Source organism: Carettochelys insculpta, chromosome 1 (assembly GCF_033958435.1).
Source record: "Carettochelys insculpta isolate YL-2023 chromosome 1, ASM3395843v1, whole genome shotgun sequence".
Classification (NCBI taxonomy): Eukaryota; Metazoa; Chordata; order Testudines; family Carettochelyidae; genus Carettochelys; species Carettochelys insculpta.
The window spans coordinates 382,567,682-382,588,041 of NC_134137.1; the positions used below are offsets into that span (position 1 = coordinate 382,567,682).

The 20,360-nt window shown below is 48.2% G+C and overlaps 2 protein-coding genes across 4 annotated transcripts in view; one reads left to right on the plus strand and one right to left on the minus strand.

Annotated features, from left to right (window-relative positions):
• Nucleotides 1-9,649: 9,649 nt before the first annotated feature.
• Nucleotides 9,650-17,241, plus strand: ACR (acrosin). Its single transcript, XM_074984258.1, is given in 7 exon segments — nucleotides 9,650-9,783; nucleotides 10,379-10,582; nucleotides 11,017-11,282; nucleotides 12,449-12,594; nucleotides 13,090-13,106; nucleotides 13,108-13,173; nucleotides 16,989-17,241. Coding segments are annotated over 7 exon segments (1,086 nt in total).
• A 554-nt stretch (nucleotides 17,242-17,795) lies between these two features.
• RABL2B (RAB, member of RAS oncogene family like 2B) overlaps nucleotides 17,796-20,360 on the minus strand; it is a 32,150-nt gene continuing 29,585 nt past the window's right edge. For all 3 annotated transcript variants that reach the window (XM_074984260.1, XM_074984259.1, XM_074984261.1), the window contains 3 exons: nucleotides 18,925-19,022; nucleotides 18,604-18,687; nucleotides 17,796-18,227 (listed from right to left, as the gene is read on the minus strand). In XM_074984260.1, the coding sequence (XP_074840361.1) occupies nucleotides 18,150-18,227; nucleotides 18,604-18,687; nucleotides 18,925-19,022 (260 nt within the window). In that variant the 3' untranslated portion in view covers nucleotides 17,796-18,149. The remainder of the gene's footprint in view (nucleotides 18,228-18,603; nucleotides 18,688-18,924; nucleotides 19,023-20,360) is intronic.

Here is a 20,360-nt window from a genome sequence, read left to right on the forward strand (position 1 = left end):
ATAGTTTTATATAGGGGAAGTATGATATCTTTTGTAGTATTATCTATCCCTTTTTTAATAATTCCTAACATCCTATTTGCTTTATTAACTGCCACTGCACACTGCGTGGATGTCTTCAGAGAACTATCCACTATAACTCCAAGATCCCTTTCCTGATCTGTCGTAGCTAAATTTGACCCCATCATGTTGTACGTGTAATTTGGGTTATTTTTTCCAATGTGCATTACCTTACACTTACCCACATTAAATTTCATTTGCCATTTTGCTGCCCAATCACTCAGTTTGTTGAGATCTTTTTGTAGTTCTTCACAATCCCTTTTGGTTTTGACTGTCCTGTAGAACTTGGTGTCATCTGCAAACTTTGCCACCTCACTGCTTACCTCATTTTCTAGATCATTGATGAACAAGTTGAACAGGATCGGTCCCAGGACTGACCCCTGGGGAACACCACTAGTTACCCCCCTCCACTGTGAAAATTTACCATTTATTCCAACCCTTTGTTTTCTGTCTTTTAACCAATTCCCGATCCATGAAAGGATCTTTCCTCCTATCCCATGACTGCCTAATTTACATAAAAGCCTTTGGTGTGGGACCGTGTCAAAGGCTTTCTGGAAATCTAGGTATATTATGTCCACTGGGTGCCCCTTGTCTGCATGTTTATTAACCCCTTCAAAGAATTCTAATAGATTAGTTCGACACGACTTCCCTCTGCAGAAACCATGCTGACTTTTGCCCAACAATTCGTGCTCTTCTACATGCCTTGGAATTTTATTCTTTACTATTGTTTCTACTAATTTGCCTGGTACTGATGTTAGACTTATCGGTCTATAATTGCCAGGGTCTCCTCTGGAGCCTTTTTTAAATATTGGCGTTATATTGGCCATCTTCCAGTCATTGGGTACCGAAGCGGATTTAAAGGATAGGTTACAAACCACTGTTAATAACTCCGCAATTTCACATTTGAGTTCTTTCAGAACCCTTGGGTGAATACCGTCTGGTCCTGGAGACTTGTTACTATTCAGCTTATCAATTAACTCCAAAACCTCCTCTAATGTCACTTCAATCTGGGAGAGTTCCTCAGATTTGTCACCTAAAAAGGCTGGCTCAGATTTAGGAACCTCTGTAACCTCCTCAGCCGTGAAGACTGAAGCAAAGAAATCATTTAATCGCTCCGCAATGGCACTGTCTTCCTTGATCGCTCCTTTTATATCTTTATCGTCGAAGGGCCCCACTGCTTTTTTAGCGGGCTTCCTGCTTCTAATGTATTTAAAAAACATTTTACTGTCATTTTTTGAATTTTTGGCTAGCTGTTCCTCAAAATCTTTTTTGGCTTTTCTTACTACATTATGACACTTAATTTGGGAGTGTTTATGTTCCTTTCTATTTTCCTCACTAGCATTTGACTTCCACTTTTTAAAGGCTGCCCTTTTCTCTCTCACTGCCTTTTTAACATGGCTGTTAAGCCATGGTGGTTCTTTGTTAGGTCTCTTACTGTGTTTTTTTATTTGGGGTATACATTTAAGTTGGGCCTCTAGTATGGTGTCTTTAAACTGTTTCCATGCAGCTTCCAGGGATTTTAATTTAGTTACTCTACCTTTTAGTTTCTGTTTAACTAGCTTCCTCATTTTAGTGTAATTCCCCTTTTTGAAATTAAATGCCAGAGTGTTTGACCGCTGCGGTGTTCTTCCCAACACAGGAATATTAAAAGTTATTATATTGTGGTCGCTATTTCCAAGCGGTCCAGTAACAGTTACTTCTTGGACCAGATCCTGCGTTCCAGTCAGGACTAGATCGAGAATTGACTCTCCCCTTGTGGGTTCCTGTACTAGCTGCTCCAAGAAGCAGTCATTTAAGGCATCAAGAAATTTAATCTCTGAATCCCGTCCTGAGGTGACATGTACCCAATCAATATGGGGATAATTGAAATCTCCTATTATTACTGTGTTTTTTATTGTGATAGCCTCTTTAATCTCCCTTAACATTTCAGCATCACTATCACTGTCCTGGTTAGGTGGTCGGTAATATATTCCTAATGCCATATTCATATTAGAGGAATGAATTGTTATCCATAATGATTCTATGGAACATTTTGATTCCTTTAGGATTTTTGGTTCATTTGATTCTATATTATCCTTCACATATAGTACCACTCTGCCACCCGCACGACCTGTTCTGTCTTTCCGATATAATTTATATCCCGGTATGATAGCGTCCCACTGATTGTCCTCATTCCACCATGTTTCTGTGATGCCTATTATGTCAACTTCCTCCTTTGATATGAGGTACTCCAGTTCACCCATCTTATTAGACAGACTCCGAGCATTTGTGTAAAAGCACTTTAAAAAACTACCACTATTTATATGTCCGCCTTTCACAGACGCCTTGGATTTTTTTATATGCGATTGTTTCACATCTGATCTTGCCCATATATTATTTCCCACGTTCCCTGTCTGACTAACTTCTAGGGAGTCCCTATCTATGGAGCCTCGTGTAAGAGAAGTCTCCGTCCGATCCACGTGCTCCCCCGCACCAATCGGCTTTCCCCCACCTCTTAGTTTAAAAACTGCTCTACGACCTTTTTAATGTTTAATGTCAGCAGTCTGGATCCACCTTGATTTAGGTGGAGCCCATCATTCCTGTATAGGCTCCCCCTACCCCAAAAGTGTCCCCAGTTCCTAATAAATCTAAACCCTTCTTCCCTACACCATCGTCTCATCCACGCATTGAGACTCTGAAGTTCTGCCTCTCTATCTGGCCCTGCGCGTGGAACTGGAAGCATTTCAGAGAATGCCACCATAGATGTTCTGGATTTCAGTCTCTTTCCTAGTAACCTAAATTTGGCCTCCAGAACATCTCTTCTACCCTTCCCTATGTCATTGGTACCGACATGTACCACGACCACCGGCTCCTCCCCAGCACTGCCCATAAGTCTGTCTAGATGCCGCGAGAGATCCGCAACCTTTGCACCAGGCAGGCAAGTCACCATACGGTTCTCCCGGTCATCACAAACCCAACTATCTATATTTCTAATGATCGAATCCCCCACTACTAGAACCTGTTTCTTCCTAACAGCTGGTGCTCCCTCCCCCGGAGAAGTATCCTCGGCATGAGAGGATACCATAGCACCCTCTGGAAGGAGGGTCCCAACTATGGGATGGTTTCCCTCTGCTCCCATGGTCTTCACAGAGAAGTCTGAAGGAATGCCTGACATAGTGAATGCTGGTGGAAAAGGGGTAGAGTTAGTTTTTGAAATAAAAAAAGAACAAGTTAAAAACCATTTGGAAAAATTAGATGTCTGCAAGTCACCAGGGCCTGATGAAATGCATCCTAGAATCCTCAAGGAGCTGACAGAAGAGGTAGCTGAGCCGTTAGCTCTCATTTTTGGAAAGTCATGGGAGACAGGAGAGATTCCAGAAGACTGGAAGAGGGCAAATATAGTGCCCATCTACAAAAAGGGGAACAAGAACAACCCAGGAAATTACAGGCCAGTCAGCTTAACTTCTGTGCCAGGAAAGGTAATGGAGCAGGTAGTTAAGGAAGTCATCTGCAAGCACTTGGAAGGTAGTAAAGTGATAGGGAACAGCCAGCATGGTTTTGTAAAAAACAAATCATGTCAAACCAACCTGATAGCTTTTTTTGACACGATAACGAGACTCGTAGATAAGGGAGAAGCAGTGGATGTGGTATACCTAGACTTTAGTAAAGCATTTGATACGGTCTCGCATAATATTCTTATCGGCAAACTAGGCAAGTCCAACTTAAATGGGGCTGAAATAAGATGGGTGCATAACTGGCTGGCTAATCATACCCAGAGAGTAGTTGTTAATGGTGCTCAATCCTGCTGGAAAAGCATAACAAGTGGGGTTCCGCAGGGGTCTGTTTTGGGACCAGTTCTGTTCAATATCTTCATTAATGATTTGGATATTGGCATAGAAAGTACGCTTATTAAGTTTGCAGATGATACCAAGCTGGGAGGGGTTGCAACTACCTTGGAGGATAGGTTCATAATTCAGAATGATCTAGATAAATTGGAGAAATGGTCTGAAGTAAACAGGATGAAGTTTAATAAAGATAAATGTAAGGTGTTGCACTTAGGAAGGAATAATCTGTTTCACACATACAGAATGAGAAAAGACTGTCTAGGAAGGAGTACAGCAGAAAGGGATCTAGGGGTTCTAGTAGATCACAAGTTAAATATGAGTCAACAGTGTGATGCTGTTGCAAAAAAAGCAAACATGATTCTGGGATGCATTAGCAGGTGTGTTGTGAACAAGACACGAGAAGTCATTCTTCCGCTCTACTCTGCGCTGGTTAGGCCTCGCTGGAATATTGTGTCCAGTTCTGGGCACCCCAATTCAAGAAAGATGTGGAGAAATTAGAGAAGGTCCAGAGAAGAGCAACTAGAATGATAAAAGGTCTGGAGAACATGACTTATGAAGAAAGGCTGAAAGAATTGGGCTTGTTTAGCTTGGAAAAGAGAAGATTGAGGGGGGACATGATAGCGGTTTTCAGATATCTTAAAGGGTGTCATAAGGAGGAGGGAGAAAACTTGTTCTTCTTGGCCTCTGAGGAGAGAACAAGAGGCAATGGACTTAAGCTGCAGCAAGGGAAATTTAGGTTGGACATTAGGAAAAAGTTCCTAACTGTCAGGGTGGTCAAGTACTGGAACAAGTTGCCAAGGGAGGTTGTGGAATCTCCTTCGCTGGAGATATTTAAAAACAGATTAGATAGATGTCTATCAGGGATGGTATAGATAGTGGTCGGTCCTGCCGTCGGGGCAGGGGACTGGACTCGATGGCCTCTCGAGGCCCCTTCCGGTCCTAGTGTTCTATGATTCTATGATGTCTTTTGGAATCCTTCCATCATTCATCCTGTGGACGTGGCCAAGCCAGCGGAGTCGAAGCTGCCTGAGGAGGGTGTGCATGGTTGGGATTCCAGCTTGCTCGAGGACGGCGGTGTTGGTTACTCTGTCCTTCCATGATATTCCAAGGATGCGCCTGAGGCAGCGCAAGTGGAAGATGTTCAGCCTCTTTTCCTGGCGGGCATACAGGGTCCAAGTCTTGCTGCCATAAAGGAGGGTGCTGAGGATGCAGGCTCTGTAGACTTGCATTTTGGTGTGAGTGTACAGCTTGTTGTTATTCCACACTCTCTTGCTGAGTCTGGACAGAGTTGTGGCCGCTTTTCCGATCCTCCTATTGGTATAGAGAGCCTCTATTTCCATGGTGGCCAGGATGGTGTTTTCAGGAAGATCACCAGTGCATTGTAGTTTCCTTAGGAAGTTGGTGGCGTCTCGAAGATGGCTAAGAGTGGTGGCAGCATAGGGTCTTAGTAGTAGCGGATCTTGGGTAGTAGGTAGAATAACCCTGGCTGGGGCTCTACGGGTATGTGTGGGTAGACATAATAGTGGTATGGTTAATTCACCCAGCAATTTTGTCAATCTATCCAACTATATACTCGGCCCAGCAGAAGAGTCTGTCATATTTCGGGGACTCTCTTTTTGCCCCACCACCCCAACAAACATTATATAGTTCTGCCGTGATCTGGAAGTGTACTTTCACTGTCTCTGACTCAAGGAATACTTCCAATATGACACTGAACAGTCCACTGACTCACAAATACCCTCCTACCAACAGTACAAGAAGAATTCTCCATGTACTCCTCCTGATGGTTGAAACAACAGACTAGACCTATATATAGAGTGCTTCTGCTGATGTGCACAGGCCAAAACTGTGGAAAAGCAGCATCATTAGCCCCCTAACCTCAGCCGTGCAGAACGCAATGCCATCCACAGTCTCAGAGACAACTCTGACGTTATAATCCAACAGGTTGACAAAGGAGGTGCTGTTGTCATCATGAATAGCTCAGACTACCAAAAGGAGGCTACCAGGTAACTCTCCAAAACTCTCCAATACCACATTCCACAGGCTTCTATCCTCTGATCCCACAAAGGTATACCTAAAGAAACTGCACCATCTGCTCAAGACACTCCCTACAAAAGCACAGGAACAAATCTACACAGATGCACCCCTAGAGCTCCAAGCAGGGTTACTCTACCTAGTACCCAAGATTCATAAACCTGGAAATCCTGGGTGCTCCATCATCTCAGGCACTGGCACTCACACTGCAGGATTGTCTGAATATGTGGACTCTCTACTAAAACCCTATGTTCTCAGCACTCGTAGCTACCTTTGAGATACCGCCGACTTCCTGAGGAAACTACACTACATTGGTGATCTTCCTGAAAACACCATCCAATCCAGTCCAATCAATCACTTCTCAGGTGGTATAAATGAATCAGACTGTACCACAGTTATCACCTGGCTGCTGTACAGTCACCTGAGAAGATCAATGCACACTCATCTAGGACTGAAGCCTCCATTTTGTCTCCCTCTCTGATGTATACAAAGCCACACTTTGCAGCTCTGGACACCCCTCACAGCTTTTCTTCCTCAAGTAGATGCCCAAGTCCCTAGCACTTTGCAGTTAGTGCTGCTAGAGGCCCAGGACTGCTGAATAACTGCCCAGTAAGGGGATCTATGGGACAGTTCTCAAAGAAAGAAAAGAGGTTCTGCACCAGGGTAATTATGACCCTCGTCCCTTTCCCCTTGTTCAGAGTCTTGGGGGAAACTATTTGCAGAGGAGAAGGGGGAATATGGGATAAGTGGCCCCAATGGACACTGTTTCTAGCACACCCACCTTGTATGTTGTGTAAGTGCTCACACCAGCGGTGTGTCTCCCTATAAACAATCACCTGGAAGAACCAGTCACAAGAATGAGAGTTTGGGGTGCTGGGACAGAGGGAGATGAAAGCAAAATCATGGCACAGTCCACTCCCACCTACAATCAACTGCAACACTAGGGAAAAAAGCATGTTGGTCACACTTATTGCCTGGGGGACAGAATTCTGGAAATCCCTAACTCTGTAAAGGACTCTGTGGTCACGGTAGAAAACAACTGAAATTAACTCTTATTTTGATGCTGTGGTTAGGAGGGAGAATGTGATCCTTGGATGTATTAGCAAGCGGGGTATCAGGTATGATTGCGCTGATGATATCACCTGTGTATACAACTCTGGTGAGACCATTGCTGGATACTGTATCCAGTTCTGAGTCTGCGTTTCAGTAAAGATATTGGTAAATTTAGTGGCGCTCTGAGAATGTTTTGGGGTCTGGGAAGCATGCCTTACAGCAAGAGACTAAGAACATTCTGAGAAGTAACTTGACCATCATTGACAAGTACTTACATAAAGAGGAGACTTCTGGGAGCATGGTTCTCTTTATCACAGCAGACAAAGGCAGAATAAGAGCTCACGGCTGGAAGCCAAAGTGAAACACATTCGGAGTAGGAATAATGCATAATGTATTTAATTATAATGTTCTTTGCTGACCTTAAAATCTCCCAGTGCACCCTGCTCTACCCATTGCACTCAGGCTTCCTGGTATTCCCCAAGACTGAAGAATCCTGATACTGGCCATGGAAGTTTAAAAGCCTCAGACAGGTGCCCCTCATTCAAATCCATCATGCCCACCCGCAGTGCCTATGTTAGAATTACATAGAAGGACAATTATTTTCAAAGACCTCACCCTCTGAAGCAGGCTGACTTCTTTGTCAAGGTGTCATAATCAGAGGGAGGCTCTTGCCTTGAATGGCTCTGCTCACTCCCTCAAACTTAGAAAGGGTTTTCCCCACTAAGCATGGCCCAGGTTTGATGGATTCTCTGCAGATAGGCTAGGGAATGTGGCTGGAAAGTTAAGCTTTTGAGCAACACACTTCCCAAGTGCATGGTGCATTCACTGCCCCGGAAGCACAAGTGACATAAATAACTACACTGCGCTGTTGGTTGATGCTTTTCATCATCAAAGCACTGTTTAAAGACTAACTAAATATATCTCTGCTGTCTTAAACAGGTCAAGTCTGTGCAGCACATGCTGCAGGCATTGGCTGGGCTGCTCCCAGTGCAAACTAAGCAGTACCTTAGATCATGGCCAAACTTCACACACATCCCTGTGTGACACATCCCTCCACACGTTCTTATCTCACAACCATGCACCACATGGGAACATCTGTCCACTATCAATGTAGATAAATGTACACTGGGCAGGAAAATGTGAACTGCTCATACATTACAAGGCTCTATCAGCTCAGAAAAGGACCTTGGTGCCAGTGCAGACAACTCTATAGGAAACACAGTCAAGCCAGTCAGCAAAGAACATGGATGCCTAAGGTGTGGCCTGGAGACTAACACAGAGACTATTGTAATGTCATATAGTCAATGGTGCAGTCTCAGTTGGATACAGCAGCATTTGAGGGAGTAGAAGAGAAGGATGTTGGCAATGATCAGAGACCTGGAAAAACTCATAGCAAGAAAGATTAAAGAGATCGGGATTATTACTTTAGCAAGGAGATGAATAAGGGGGCATGACAAAAATCTATAAAGTAAAAACTGACCTCATGACGTTGGATCAGGAGCTTCTGTTTTCCTTGTCTCACTGCCCAAGGACCAGGGAACATATGATTAAATCAAAAGGGAGCAAACTGAAAACCACTAAAAGAAAATACTGTCCCTAACAATGCATAGTCTGTAGAACTCACTCTGTTACCATGGAAGTTGTTAAGGCCAAAAACTTAGCAAAAGTCCAAAAAGGACTGGTCATTTATATGGACAAAAATATCCAGATTTATGAGTATTAACACAAAAGTGGCCTTGGAAGGGTTATTAAACACTGGATTAAATCCTGAAGAACCATCTCTAGGGCCATGCCTACACTGGTACAAATCTTCCAAATCACCATGCTAACAGCTATTTCAAAGATTACTAATGAGGCGCTGAATTGAATGTTCAGCGCCTTAGTGTAGCATTAGCACGCTTCTGGCTGCGGCGCAGCTACAAGGGGGTCGTTTTCAAAATGACCCCGCACATTTCGAAATCCCCTTATTCCTCTCAGCTGACAGGAATAAGGGGATTTTGAAATGTGTGGGGTCATTTCAAAAAGGACCCAGTGCATTCAATTCAGTACCTCATGAGTAATCTTCAAAATGGCCATTAGCATGGCTATTTCAAAGATTTGTACCAGTGTAGACACGGCCTAACAGTTAAAGATTAGAATTATAACTTTGGAGGAAGAAGCAAATTCTGATTTGGGGGTCATAAACTTTCCTCTGGAGCATCTAGTTCAGGCAAGGGGTACAGGACATTGATCTAGCTGGAACTTGGGGCTATGTTCTTTGTTGTAGTTTATGTTTATGTTATCACTGCACTCTGGGAGAACCTAGGCACCTATTCCATGATGCCTCAGCAGGGTACAGAGTACCTTGAGAACATGCTTGCATAACCTGCAATGTGGCCTAGTAGAGAGCCAGCGGGATGGGAGGAGAGCCTGCCAAGTTGGATACACTATCCAGGGAGATTTCCCATGTGCTTTAAGCAGAAATGCCAGTAGCCTACCCATTCCTACCTGCCCCCAGGTATCTCCATTGCCCATGAAAATCACCTTCTATGTCATTCCCTCAGTGTTCACATCATTGGCCCTGAGGCCTCCTGCACCATCTTCTCAGCTGCACTTGAGTCACAAAAGAAGGAGGAAACCATAGACCTGTATGATGTCATGTCAGTTTGACACTGATTGGTCAGAAGCCCAAGACTTGGTCTATGATGTCACAAGTGGTGAGGCACAGCTCTGCAGATTCAGGTGCCCTGGCACTCTGGAAGAAGATGAGACTGCTCTCCCTCTTCCTGTTCTACACCCTGGCCTGGCCCAGTCACAGCATGAATGGCAGCTGTGAGTAAGTGGCATAGGGGTCTTGAGCAGAGATGTATATGTATCTCATAGAGCTGAAAGGGACTGTCAGAGGTCATTGAGTCCAGTCCCCTGCACTCACAGCAGGACCTACCAGTATCCCTGACAGATTTTTTTTTAAATGTATTTGCCCCAGATCCCTACATGGCCCCCTCAAGGATTTAGCTCACAACTCTGGGCTTAGCAGGCTGATGCTCAAACCTCTGAGCTATCCCTGGCCCCGCAGGAAGAGTGGTCCCGATGGGGCACTTCACCTACACCAAAGCACATTGTTTCCACCCCCAGCATGAGGTTCTCCTGCCAATGATCCCTGGGACATTCCCAGGTTCAGGTGATAGCTGTGCTTTAGGGGTTGGCAATGATGCCCTGGCACATAAATCTCATGCATCAGCTCACATGATGTTGGTAACACAAAGGGCTCCTAGGCCTTGCTGTTGCCCACAGGCTGCATGCAGGGAAAGGCAGTTGGCATGACAGCAGATGCATGGAAAGACCTGGGGAGTCAGAAACATCTTAGGGTAAAGTTCAGCCCCACGGTGTTAAATCCCTGCAGCAATGCAGTAACACACTTTCGTCTCTAGTGCAGTCTGTGGGCGCCGCCCCCTGGTGTCTGGTTATGGTGGGATGCGGATCGTGGGTGGTGTTGATGCCCTGCCGGGGGCATGGCCCTGGCTCGTCAGCATCCAGATCCTGACCCGAATGGGCCCTCGGCATTCATGTGGTGGGTCCCTCATCAGCGCCCGCTGGGTCCTCACAGCAGCTCACTGCTTCAAAGCCAAGAGAAGGTGAGATAGGGGATCTTTGGAGAGGGGTGCCTTTACAGCATAGGCACGGTGCCAGATAAGGAACAGGTCAGGCCACCCCACCTACTTTTCCATGTATGCCCAGCACTTGTAAGCCAGAAGGGCACCTGGGAAATACTGTGGAACTGGCCATGCCATGGGGTTATCCTCCTGGGGAAAGAAAATGGCACCATGGTCTGTCCCGCAGTTTGGCACCATTCCCTGGGTGCTGGAGAACACACTACCCAGCACTGGCCCCTGTTGTTTTTCTGTACCTGGCTCCCTGCAGATGCTCTCTTCCCTGCACCTCAGAAAATAGGGCAGTGTAATGCACCCAGCTACAGTGCATCTCTCTGGTGCCCTCCACTGGCTGGGAGATGAACCTTTCTATCCCTTCCTCTCTCCATCCCAAGACTGATTCCCACTCTGTCCTTCAGGCTGCTTCCACAGTGGCGTGTTGTGATTGGTGCGTCCCAGCTATCCCAACTTGGCCCTGAGACCCAGGTGCGCTCCATCAAACAGGTGGTGCAGCATGAGCGCTATGAGCCTCGCATGGAGAATAATGACGTCGCTCTGTTGGAGCTCAACCAGCCCATCGAGTGCAATGAATATGCACAGCCTGCCTGCCTGCCTGCAGCCACAATGGACATGTGGAATTTGTCCCACTGCTATATCAGCGGCTGGGGTGTCACGCAGGAGACATGTGAGAGCCACAGGTTCCCTGTAACTTCTAACTAGGCACCTGTCCCAGCACAGGCACAGCGACCTCACTGGGGACTACTGAGATCTTCTACTCTGAAGGCCTAGGCCTCTGCTGCTGTGAAAAGACAGCAGCTGATCCTCCTGACAGTATCAGTGCCCCACACACCTCATTGTGCCAAGGGCTTGTGTCTTCCACAGGCTGGATCCAAACTTGACCCCCCTAGGCGAGCGAGGAAGATGAGGGGATGTATTAGCAAAACTTCCTACCACAAAGCTGATAGAGGAGAGAGTCAAATGTGAGGAGCACACCCATGCGAGATCTTGGGGAACGGGAGAGAGGGTTAGGACAGGGGTGACCAATAATTTTTGATGGGAGCCACTCCAAGATTTGGTAAGTGGCCAAGGGCCACACTTTTTATATGGAGAGGTGCTGGTCTGGGATGGAAGTTGGGTGCAGAAGAGAGCTTGGGGTAGGGGCTCAGGTGTAGGATAGGGTGTGAGGTCTGAGAGAGAGTTCAGTTGAAGGAGAGGGCTGTGACCTGGGGTGGGGTATTTGGGTGCAGGGTCCAGGCGTGACTATGGGAGCAGGAGAAGATTCTGGCCTGGGTAAGGGGCATAGGGTGGGAAATAAGGTCTGGGAGAGGGTTGGAATATGGGAATATGGTGCTACAAGCAGGCTCTGGCCAGGAGCATACTCTTGCCTGCCAACAGCCCCAGTGGCTGTTCCATGTAGTTCTCTGCGTGCGGGGGGATCGGGGGGGGGGCTATCAGGTAAAATAAACTGGCCAATGGGAGCTGAGAAATTGTGGTGTGCTAACCTCACTCTTGGCAAAATCTCTCAGCTCCCATTGGCTGGTTTTGTGTGCTGCCCCTGTCCCAAGCAAAATCTCTCAGCTCCTATTGGCTGGAATAGGAATTTCTCCTATTGGAGAAATTGTGCTACATAGCTGAGAGATTTTGCTGGGGCAGGGGTAGTACATGAAACTGGCCAATGGGAGTTGAAAGATTTTGCTTGGGGAGGCACCCAAAGCCCTCCCCCTCTGCAGCCATAGGGGCTGGCAACAGACCGGATTAAAAGGTTTGGTGGGCCAAATCCAGCCTGTGGGCTGTATCTTGACAGCCCCTGGGCTAGGAGCTCTGCAGAAAATATTCTTCATGTCCCCACAGCCCTGGAAACAGCCGACATCCTGCAGGAAGCCAAAGTGCATCTCATTGACATTTCAACCTGTAACAGCAGCCGCTGGTACAATGGGGCCATTGCCAGCAACAACCTGTGTGCAGGGTATGAGCAAGGAGGCATCGACAGCTGCCAGGTATTGCAGGCCATAGGCCTCTGACCACATGCCCCACTCCCAGCACTAACCCCAATCCCCCATGCCCTCTTCAGGCATCCCCAGCCTGCCCTAGAGAGTGACAAGCTGCAAGGTATGCAGGCTGGAGCCCTCTCAGTTCACAGCCAGCCCTAGCCCCACTCAGATGCCTCTGCTGTGGCCTCTCAACCCCTCATCTGGGATCTCTACCTAGAACTCTCATTTTCCACTGTTTTGCTGGACTCCCTACTGGGGACCTTGCCTCTCCATCCTCCCGTATCCCTACCTGGTGTTCTGCCTCCATCTTCTTTTCCTCCAGGATCCTCCTCTACCTCCTCCAACCTGAGCAGTTTCAGTTCTGTTGGCTATGGGAAAGTGAGACCAAATCATTCCTTCTCACCCATCCTCAGGATTCTCCACTGGTGCCCAGTCCATTCCAAACTCCCATACTTCATTTTAAAGCCCATGCCTTTTGCCTCTGTCTTTCTGTTTGCCCAGCACTGGCCTCTTCCCCTAGGTGGTATGGGCACCTTCTCCTCAATCTGCCTGCTGCCTGAATCCTTCCATATGCCCATGTCAGGGGTAATCTCAGCTGGAAATGTCTTTGCTTTTCTCTCTTTCTGTATCATTGTATTTAGGGGTGTAAAACCCATGAGATCCTAGTCAAAAGGAGGGGGACAGTATAGAAATAGAAGTGGAAGGGAACCTGGGCTGCAGTGACCATGAGACCGTAGATCTCAGGATCCGGACGAAAGGAAGAAGGGTGAGCAGTGACATACAGACCCTTGATTTCAGAAGAGCAGACTTTGATTCCCTAACAGACTGGATGAGCAGGATCCCTTGGGAAATGAAGATGAAGGGGAAAAGAGTTGAAGAGAACTGGAAGTACTTTAAAGAAGTCTTACTGAAGGCACAGGAACAAACAATCCCACTGAGTAGTAAGAAATGCAAATATGGTAGGCAACCAGCTTGGCTTAACAGGGAAATCCTTAGTCAGCTTAAATTCAAAAAGGATGCATACAAGAAATGGAAATGTGGACAGCTGACTAAGGAGGAGTATAAACATACAGCTGGAGAATGCCGGGCAGTAATCAGGAAAGCGAAAGCGCAATTGGAACTTCAGTGGGCAAGGGATGGGAAGAGTAACAAGAAGGGTTTCTACAGGCATGTGAACAATAAACAGGTTATCAGAGAAGGTGTGGGGCCATTACTGGATAAGGGAGGTAACCTAGTGACAGATGATGCAGGAAAAGCTGAAGTACTCGATGCTTTTTTTGCCTCAGTCTTCACAGACAAAGTCAACTTCCCCAGGACGGTCCTAGATGATGCAGTATGGGAAGGTGGAGGGCAGCCATCTGTGGGGAAGGAACAAGTTCTGAGCTAGAAAAACTAGATGTGCACAAGTCAATGAGTCTGGCTTTAATGCACCTCAGGGTACTGAGGGAATTGGCAGAGGTCATTGCTGAACCTTTGGTCATTATCCTTGAAGACTCTTGGAGATCAGGGGAGATACTGGATGACTGGAAGAAGGCAAACGTAGTGCCCATCTTTAAAAAAGAAAAGAAGGACAATCCAGGGAAATATAGACCTGTCAGCCTTACCTCAATCCCTGAGAAAATAATGGAGGGAATCCTCAAGGAATCTGTTTTGAAGCACTTGGAAGAGGGGAAAGTGATCAAAAGTAGCCAACATGGATTCACCAGGGGCAAGTCCTACCTCACCAATCTGATTAGCTTCTATGACGAGGTAACAAGCTCTGTGGACATGGGGAAGTCAGTGGATGTGATATACGTTGACTTCAGCAAGGCTTTTGATACGGTCTCCCACAACATTCTTGTCCATAAGTTAAGGAAATATGGATTGGATCCTTGGACTATAAGATGGATAGAAAGCTGGCTCGATGGTTGGGCCCAACGGGTAGTGGTCAATGGCTCAATATCTGGATGGTGGTCTGTTTCAAGCGGAGTACCGCAAGGCTCAGTTCTGGGGCTGGTGTTATTCAACATCTTTACTAATGACCTGGTTGAGGGACTGGGTTGCACCCTCAGCAAGTTTGCGGATGACACAAAACTAGGGGGAGAGGTAGATACGTTGGAGGGTAGAGAGAGAATCCAGAGGGACCTGGATAAATTGGATTGGGCCAAAAGAAATCTGATGCGGTTCAATAAGGAGAAGTGTAGAGTCCTGCACCTGGGGCAGAAGAATCCCAAACATTGTTACAGGCTGAGGACCAACTGGCCCAGCAGCAGTACGATGGAAAGGGACCTAGGGGTTATGGTGGATGAAAGGCTGGATATGAGTAAACAGTGTGCCCTTGTAGCCAAGAAAGCTAACGGCATACTGGGGTGCATTAGGAGAAGCATTTCGAGCAGATCTAGAGAAGTAGTTATTCATCTTTATTCAGCACTGGTGAGGACACCTCTGGAATACTGTGTCTAGTTTTGGGCCCCCCAGTATAAAAAGGATGTGGATTTGCTCGAGCAGGTTCAGCGAAGGGCAACAAAAATGATTAAGGGTCTGGAGCACAATACCTATGAGGAGAGGTTGAGGGATTTGGGCTTGTTTAGTTTACAGAAGAGAAGACTTAGAGGTGATTTAATAGCAACCTTCAACTTCCTGAAGGGAAGCTCTAAAAAGGAGGGTGAGAAACTGTTCTCAGTGGTGTCAGATGGCAGAACATGGAGTTGAAGAGGGAAAGGTGTAGGTTAGATATTAGGAAGAACTACTTCACCAGGCAGGTGGTGAAGCATTGGAATGCGTTGCCTAGAGAGGTGGTGGATTCTCCATCCCTTGAGGCTTTTAAGTCCCGTCTGGACAAGGTCCTGGCTGGGATGACTTAGTAGGGGTTGATCCTGCTTGAAGCAGAGGGCTGGACCAGATGACCTCCTGAGGTCCCTTCCAGCCTTATGATTCTGTAGATCCCATGCATAATGAGCTGCATTGGGCTATGGCACTGTCCCAAAGTAAGTGGGAAGAGATCAATTTCGTGTCCTCAAAAGTGTGACTGTCCAGAACACTAAGGGAGAGGCCAAAGGAAACAAGCTACAAAAATAGCTGAGTGTGGCCCAGTAGGCAGTTTTTATCTCTAATGTCACTGACTCAGAGACCCAGTATGGGTCAGGAGCTCTCAGGGCCAGTGAGGCAGATACCCTGACATGGCAAGCACAGCTGTGAGCAAGGCCCCAGTGCTCTAGCACATGAGGGCAGGGAGTGAAGCCACCAAGCCATACTATGTTCAGAGGCATGATCAAGGGTCTGCAACCAAAATTGTGAGAAGAGTCATTTTTCCAAATTCAGTTACAAAATCAATCCTTCAAGACCCACAATGCATGTAAATATAAGATAGTCCTTAATAAATAACAGCAAACTGTGCTTTTTATCACCCGTTTTAAGAACAGCACACACACAATAATTTGTACCAGTTAGAAAGTTAAGTTACCCCAGTCTCCAAGTTTTATCTGCCTCAGCCCCAAATATGCCCCCTATCCCCAGGCTTTACCCCCACATTCTGCAAACCCACCCCAACATCCCCAGGATTCACTCCCTTCAACCCCAACCTTCCCCAGCACTCACACGCTTAACCCCTCTGAACCACAACCTCCCACCCCCCCTCAGGCTTAACTCGCCTTAGTGCGTGCAGTTTGGGCACAGCCGCTGCCTTCTCCTCCTCCTTCTTGGCATGGCTGCATGGCTTCAGCAGAGATAGTCCTGGTGGCCCTCCCCCAAGTTCTCCTGCTGGCTTAGACTTCCGCCCATGTGGGGTGGCTCCCTATATAGCCAGCTTTCTTTCCTGCCACAGCTGACTGCTGAGCAGCTCCGGCTGCCACTGTTTACTGAAAAAAAACTAAATTCAGTTGGCTCAACAGTGGACAACTGGATTTATATTTTTGTTTAAGCAGCAGCAGCCTCCAGAGCTGCAAGAGGAGTCAGTGGCGACTGCTCTTGGAGCCACAAGTGGCTCCTTAAAGAGCGACATGCAACTCTGGAGCTACAGGTTGCCGACCCAGGGCATGACCAAAGAGGACCCTGTATTGGAGGAGGAGGAAAAGAAGGGCACTTACTGCTCAGTGCTCACTAATCCATGGTATGAGCTAACAGAGAAGTGTAGCTGACTTCTGATGGAGGAATCCTGGCTGCAGCTCCTAGAGAGTCCATCTCCAGGGGCAGGGAACACCGCAAGACTGTTAGCTTTTTGAATGTGTGTTAGGGCTTTGCCAATGCTAGCCAGGACCGAGGGGTTGGCCCCCTTCCCTTTAGCTCTAGCTGACAAATTTCTCCCAGTGGCAGATGCCAAAGGGAGGAATGTGGATTGGTAAGCCTCTCCCAAGGAGGAGTCAGCCTTACTGCCAAGCTTGTGACAATTTGGCTGCACCTCAGATCTCTCTCCCCTTCTACAGGGTGACAGTGGTGGTCCCCTCATGTGTGCAGAAGAAAGGTCAAAGCGTTTCTGGGTCATTGGAGTCACCAGCTGGGGGCTGGGCTGCGCCAAGGCCCAGAGGCCAGGGGTCTACAGCTCCACTCAGCACTTTCATGACTGGATCTTGGGGAAAGTCAGGCCCAGGTCCAGAACAAGGACAGGCTCCTGTCCATCAGGCCAGAGCAGCTTGTTGGACTTCTTCAGGAAGCTGCATGAGTTCCTACAAAGCCTGAAGGGAAAGGGGACTTGAGAGGGGAGGGGAGCAGAGCACAGCGGAGGCTGAGATGGACAGTGGCCATTTCTGATACTTTGCCCACTGCTGTAGAAGACTCTGCATCAGCACCCAGCTCCTATCCTGCCTGTCCTCCTTGTGGATGGAGAGACTGAAAGCTGACCTGACACCAAAGAAATAAAACAGTGCCCATGACACAGCCTGCTCTGCTTCTGTTCTATTAAACCCCTTATGCCAAGCCCAGAGCCCCACAGGAACAGGGCTTCACACATGGCCAGGTGGGCTAGAATGATGGAGCAAGGCAAGCGAGGTATGGCTTATGGTGATCTGGGAAAGGGGGGCACACAAAACCAGATGGGCTTGAACACTGGGCATGATGACAGGTGGCACACACAATACTGGAGAAACATTGGGGTGGAGCGGGTGGGCTGGAATGGTCAGTTAGGTTGGGGAGGGGTAGAAAGCAGAGCTGATTGGGTTGAAACAACAATGGTAAGGGCCGGTATTCAAACACGTACGCAAGGTACAGGTGCAGGAAGGACTCAGACTCAACACTTAGCAAAAACAATCTTTTAGTGTTTTTTTCAAGCTGGGCTCCACTAATACACATGTGAGCAGGGCCTTTCCCGGCAGGGTGGACAGTGGCCCCATTCCCCAGCAATGTCCTGTCCTCCCCTGGCACCACAGGCAGCAGTTACATGTACTCTTGTCCCTTCTGCATCGTGGTTGCTCAAGAGGGTGGGACCGAGGCCAGGAAGATCAGGCCCAAACAGTCTCCCCAGGGAGGGGAGGCCCCCAGCATGGTCAGCGCATGAGAAACCTGCTCTCCTCAGGCTGAGTGGCAGCTTTAACTAACCATGAAGGAGCTGGGCGATGGGGAGCAACACAAAGTTGGTCTAAAGCCTAGGCTCAGGTGGATGGCAGTTTCCTCTCGGGGTTGCTCTCATCTTTATCGGAGTCCTCTCCCTTTTTCTGCAGTTCGAAGTTCTGGAAGGGAGCAAGACGGGGAATGATGAAAAGCAAATGAGAACCAGCTAGTCCCCACCACAAAGCACCTCAATACCTCCGCCCCCAACCTGGGACTGATTGTCTGGCATCCCCATGACACTCCCAGACCAGCCCTCCCCTGGCACTGAGCTGAGACAAGTTGTCCAGGATTACCACAATGATCCCAGCACTGGCTCCACCTCACCCCCTATTTGACCTGGACTGGTTGTACATGATCTGCATGATGCTCCCAGCACAGATGCCCTCTCAACCCACTCTGAGCCAGGACTGGGAACATTTTCCTAGTGAGAGCACAGGGGTGTGGTGCTGGCAGCACACTAAGGAGAGGGAGGGGAGCTTCAGGCAGGGCTCTTACCTCCAGCTCCCGCATGACCTCATCCATAAAATCCCCTGAATTCTGTTTGTATGCGACAGCCAGTTTGATAGCATCACTGAAGAGCTGAAGAAAAACAGGGGCACTTGTCACTTTGGGAATCAGAGGCCCAACCCCAGCTGAACCCACAGGACTTTTGCCCACCCCACCCCACAGCACCCTAGAGAAACCAGCCATGAGACAATCTCCCCACACACACTTGGGAGGCAGCCAGTGACACATCCTGTCTCCCAAAGAACCCCTCCTCTTTTCTGCCCCCCGATACAGCCAGGCACCAAGCCCACCTCCACCGCCAAGCTTCACCTTCACTACATTGGTGCCATCTGCAGCTGAGACAAAATAGAAGGGCAGATTGAACTTCCGGGCAAAGTTGAAGCTTTTCTGAGTCATTTTCATATCCGCTGGAGGAGGAAAGGAGAAGCAGATGGTGAGCTATCACTGCTGGCTGTGCTGGGACAGCATAGAGAAGGAGTCCATGCAACCTGCATGGGGACATATCTTGCTAGGAAGTTCCCCTACATGGTTTGAATGGTCCCTCCACTTGTGCCTGTAGCCAGACAGACTGCCTGACCATGGATGTTTCTACCCAGATCCTGGTGTGGTTCTGCAAGGACTGTGGCTTGCCGTTCCCACTTACTGATACCCAGGCTGAGGGGAATATTCAGTGTGAAAGGTGCCTGCTGGTGGAATCTCTCAGGCAGCAGGTGGGGAAGCTACAGGAGGAGGTGGCCAGGTTGAGGAGTATCCGAGTCCATGAGCAGTTCCTGGATAGTATTCAGGTGGAGACTGCGGAGGTAACTGTCCCAGTGCACAGGACGGCTGATAAACCACTGGAGGAGGTGGACCAAGGTGGACACTGGCAGCTGGTTACTTCTCGCAGCAGGCAGTGTCCCACCCCTGCTCAGAACCCTCCCACCGTGGTACTGGAAAACCGTTATGCTGTACTCGATACAGGAGACCAAGAATTACCCTGTACAGAAGAGGAGAAGCCTCGTACCCCCAAGTCTGGGAAGTCTACTGCCACCCTTGCAAGAAGGAAACGTAGAGTAGTGGTGGTTGGAGACTCTCTTCTGAGGGGGACGGAGGCACCCATCTGTCGCCCTGACATTTCATCTCGGGAGGTGTGCTGCCTGCCGGGGGCCCGTATCTGAGACGTTACGCAGGCATTGTTGAGGATTATCCAGCCCTCTGACTACTATCCCATGCTTCTCATCCATGTGGGCACTGATGATACTGCGAGGTGTGACGCTGAGCAGGTCAAGAGTGACTTCAGGGCTCTGGGGGCACGGGTCAGGGAGTTTGGGGTGCAGGTGGTATTCTCTTCAATCCTGCCTGTCAGAGGTAGGGGCCCAGGCAGAGACAGGTGTATCCTGGAGGTGAATGCTTGGTTGTGTAGATGGTGTTGCCCGGAAGGCTTTGGTTTCTTTGACCATGGGATCCTTTTCCGGGAAGGACTGCTAGGCAGAGATGGTGTTCACCTTTCGAGGAGGGGGAAGACCATATTCGGACACAGGCTGGCTAACGTAGTGAGGAGGGCTTTAAACTAGGTTCGACGGGGGCAGGTGAGCAAAGCCTGCAGGTAAGTGGAGAGCATGGATACCTGGGAGATGAACTTGAAATGGGACGGAGTATGGGCTACACTGGGAGAGTAAAAAGAGGGCCAGGGCAAAACTGGGAGGCAAGACCAAATCAATGTCTGAGATGCCTATATACAAATGCAAGAAGTATGGGAAATAAAT